This window comes from Buceros rhinoceros, unplaced genomic scaffold (genome assembly GCF_000710305.1).
Source record: "Buceros rhinoceros silvestris isolate BGI_N320 unplaced genomic scaffold, ASM71030v1 scaffold25740, whole genome shotgun sequence".
Lineage (NCBI taxonomy): Eukaryota > Metazoa > Chordata > Aves > Bucerotiformes > Bucerotidae > Buceros > Buceros rhinoceros.
The window spans coordinates 1-3,580 of record NW_010389408.1 but is presented as its reverse complement, the minus strand read 5'-3'; the positions used below and the strand labels follow the sequence as shown (position 1 = coordinate 3,580).

At 52.4% G+C, this 3,580-nt stretch overlaps 1 protein-coding gene across 1 annotated transcript in view; it reads right to left on the bottom strand.

Moving 5' to 3' along the window:
* Positions 1–3,577, bottom strand: part of FRAS1 (Fraser extracellular matrix complex subunit 1) — a gene marked incomplete at both ends in the record, with an annotated part of 49,120 nt that extends 45,543 nt beyond the window's left edge. Inside the window, 3 exons of the mRNA XM_010134267.1 lie at positions 1,880–2,014; positions 2,163–2,306; positions 3,532–3,577. Coding sequence (XP_010132569.1) covers positions 1,880–2,014; positions 2,163–2,306; positions 3,532–3,577 — 325 coding nt within the window. The remainder of the gene's footprint in view (positions 1–1,879; positions 2,015–2,162; positions 2,307–3,531) is intronic.
* Between the last annotated feature and the right edge of the window lie 3 nt (positions 3,578–3,580).

Genomic DNA, 3,580 nt, shown 5'->3' with positions numbered 1-3,580 from the left:
GGATCGCTGCCAGGCTCCGCAGCTGCTTCGTGCCCCGGCAGCCCGTCACCACCTCCACAGGGGAAGCTGGAGAAGCAGGGGGGAAAGTGGAAGCATTCCACAAGGCGCTGTCAGCTACAACTTCTCTGCCTACAGCAACTCAGCGGCTGTGCGGACATAAATCAGCCGCGGTGACTGCCTGCACCTTCCTGGCTCTCCTCAGTTTGGATTTGGAGGGGCTGCTTTGCACTGCCTCCTCCTTCAGTGGGGATCCTGGACTCACAGGCGAGACCCCACAGCTAAACCAGACACTGCTGCTGGAGTTCAGAAGAACATTATTGACTTCCCAGCAGCAATACGTGACGATATTCATCACGTTGAACCAGAAAATCAACTGTAAGGTCCCTGCTTGGCTCGGATGGGGTCCAAGCAGCAAGCACCTCGACCCTGCCCTCCTCACTGTGAGCTGAGCAAGCTCAGCTTAGGCATCTTGAGTTGTCTATCCTCGAGGCGAGCCTCCACAGCCAGCAAAACAACAGGTCGTGAGTGAAAACCCAGGCTCTGCTCTGCTGCAGAGCGAGCGGGGGCTGTTCGAGCCGAGTTACACATCTCAACATTCGCATTTTGGGAGATCAAAGCAGAAACACTGAGTCCTGCCTAAGCTTTAGAATCATCTTGAAAACATAAATAATTAAGTTGGAAAAATGCAGTGAGGGAACCGAACTCTGCAAGTCCTTCGAGCCCTTCTGTCCTCCCACTCTTCTACCTTTTATTCTCTATTTTTCTCTCTCTTGATGGCTGTAATCCTTAGGAGAAACAGGTGAAGGAGTGGGAGCAAGAAACAACCCCGGTGTAAGAGTAAAACAAGGCAGAGACCACACCACCAAGCATATCCCCAAACCCACGAGAGATTCTAGCAGATTAGAGCAGATGTTGTAAACCATGAACAAAAGGAACAACTAGTTCACGGTGTTTGGCTTCCACACGGACACCCGTGTTTCAGCAGTAGGATGGAGTAAGAAACCTGGTCTTACAGGTCTTTCTGATCTCCAGAGCGAATTCCTCAAGAGGGAGTTTACTGGAACTACAGCAATTAACACAGTCTAGTTCATCCGTCTTGTGATTTTGGAACCATAATGAGAAAAATACTTCTGAGCGGTCTAAGGCTCGGCTGCACAATCAGCGATTTGTGAAAAACAAAGAGGATACAAGGAAAGAGCGAACGGCGAGGAGTCACGGACCGGATCTGAAATTTAAGACTGACTCCACCGGCTTGACTTTATGCAGAAAATGCAGCCAGGCAGAACTAAAGCAAATTGCTTTAATTCCCTGGAGGAAACAGGAACAAATTTTCCCAGCAACTTTCAGCTTGGAGCCTGCTTGTGAGTCTGGACGGAATGTACAATCAGTAACGTCCGAAGCAGCAATCCAAGGCAACGCTGGCCTTTCCCCCCGCTCCAGCAGCAGCGGGCACGGCCAGCTCGAGCACCAGGAGCAGGTGGCAAGAGGAGAACGCACCCAAACGAAGTAAAAGGCTGTCTGATGCTTCAGTCTGTGCGTTCTTTTGGACTGGGTCTCTCTTTTCGATTTAATCGCGCCCAGTGGGGCCCTACTCTCTCGGCGCTGCTGCAGAACAGCGGTTTTCCAGCCGTGTTCAAAAGCAGAGGGGTTTATTCCCACAGGACTGATCTACCGGGGAATTTTAATGAGTATTTCCCCCGATTTACGCCGCGTGACTCTGTTCACTCCTCCCTTTACTCTAGGTTGATCATTAACACCTATGTCAACAGCAGATCCCTCAGCGGGGGGACTCTCTAACCGCTCGGGTGCAGCTTTGTCCGCTGTTTTACTCCCACGAGGCATTGTGGTTTTGGTTTGGTTTTTTTTTGCTTGGAGTTACCTGTGCAGAGGAGCTGCTCCTGGAAGTATCCCTTCCCACACGAAGTCACGCACTGCCCGTTCCTCATCAGCAGGGACGCGCGGCACGAGGAGCACTCGAATCCGTTGGTACAGGCTGAGCATGTTTCGTCGCAGGCTTCCAAGAGCAAGGAGAGAGCAGAAAGATGGATCAACCTCACGTGTCTGGACTCCCCCGCTGGGGGAATTTGCTCAAAGGGTTTGAGAGCGTGCGTTTTCCCACGGCTTCCACCTCCAAGGGGTGCAGAGCCCCTCGCAGAAATTACCTAAGCAGGTCCCCCCGTCCTGGTAGAAGCCCGAGCCGCAGGTCTCCAGGCAGCGCCCACCCTGCAGCCGCCTCCCAGGGTCTCGGCAGGCGTCGCAGTGATCAAAGGCCTGCGAGCAGGTCAGGCAGTCTGGGTGGCACTCGGCTGGCACAAAGAAACGACACAAAGGCAAGAATGTCAGCAGCGGTCGTGGTCAGGGAGGCACGAGGCGAGGCGTACGCCGGCATCAAAGCGACGTTCGTCCTTAGTTCTGTGGGTGGCTCAAGGTGCGGTAATTTTTGGAGTGGTTTTTGGATGAAAGGAGCTGAATATTATGTGCCGTGCGAGAAGCTACTGCACAGACCCGGATTTCCTGGACTACTGATAAAAAAGGGTATTTGCCATCCCCGTGGTTTCTCAGCAGTAAAAACCGTGAGTCATCAGGAGTCCACGGTCCGAAACAATCTGAACGTAACGAAGCAGATTCGTTACGGACCGATGCTCCGGGCTCACGGGAGGAACTGCTGCAAGCTGTGTTTTGCGTGTCTTTCTCATCCCCTCCAACACCAAACAGAAAAAGTCAGAGGGGAACCAGGAGGCTCCGGTAAAGGAACATTCCCTTTACCAGGGAAGCTTGGCTCTGCGTGTCCAATGCCACCACTTCAAATCCTGCATTTCCCACAACGGTGCCGGCAGGGAGGCTAAGCGAGAGGGCAGATCTTCAAGGGTAAGCAGTGGCACTGCTTGATGAGGCGGCGAACAGAGGGGTGGTGAGAGCACTTGATAATCTGCCCCCTCCCTAGGAGCCCATGGAGATGCTGCTCCCTCTGGAAACTCCACGACAATTTTATCTGAAGTGCCCCAGCCCTGTTTTCCTCACTCTCCCACTTGCGGTGCTTTGCATTTTTATTAGCATGCAGTAAATAATGAGCTTTAAAACATTAATGTGGCAAATGTGCTCAGGCACTCCTGCAAATGACGGCATAATTAAACTGTGAAGCTAGTTTCTTTTTACTGCGATAAAACATTAACTGGAGCGCTCTGATAAAACCAAAGTTATGGGAACGCAGCAAGAAGAGCTACCGACGTGAAAAATTATCAGACCGCAGCTAAAGCCTAGCGACTATGAAAGGTAAATCAAGGAGAGCCACAATAGCCTGGAGAAAAATGAATTTATACGCAAAATTAACAGAAAAACTCAGGCTACGCTCATCCTTCCGAACAATTATGAACCGGCAGCCGCAGGTGAGCTTGTGGCTAACAGGTTCTTTCTCCTTTCCGCTCCCAAGAAATAATGAGGAGCCCGTAAACACCCCCGGTGCCGGAGGTGCATGGCACGCACACCCCAGCTCTGTGAGACAGCGAGGAGCGCTCGCCCCCCGCTCGGTACCTGGCTGGCAGCGCGGGCAGCAGCCGCCCTTCTCCTCGACAGCAAGGCT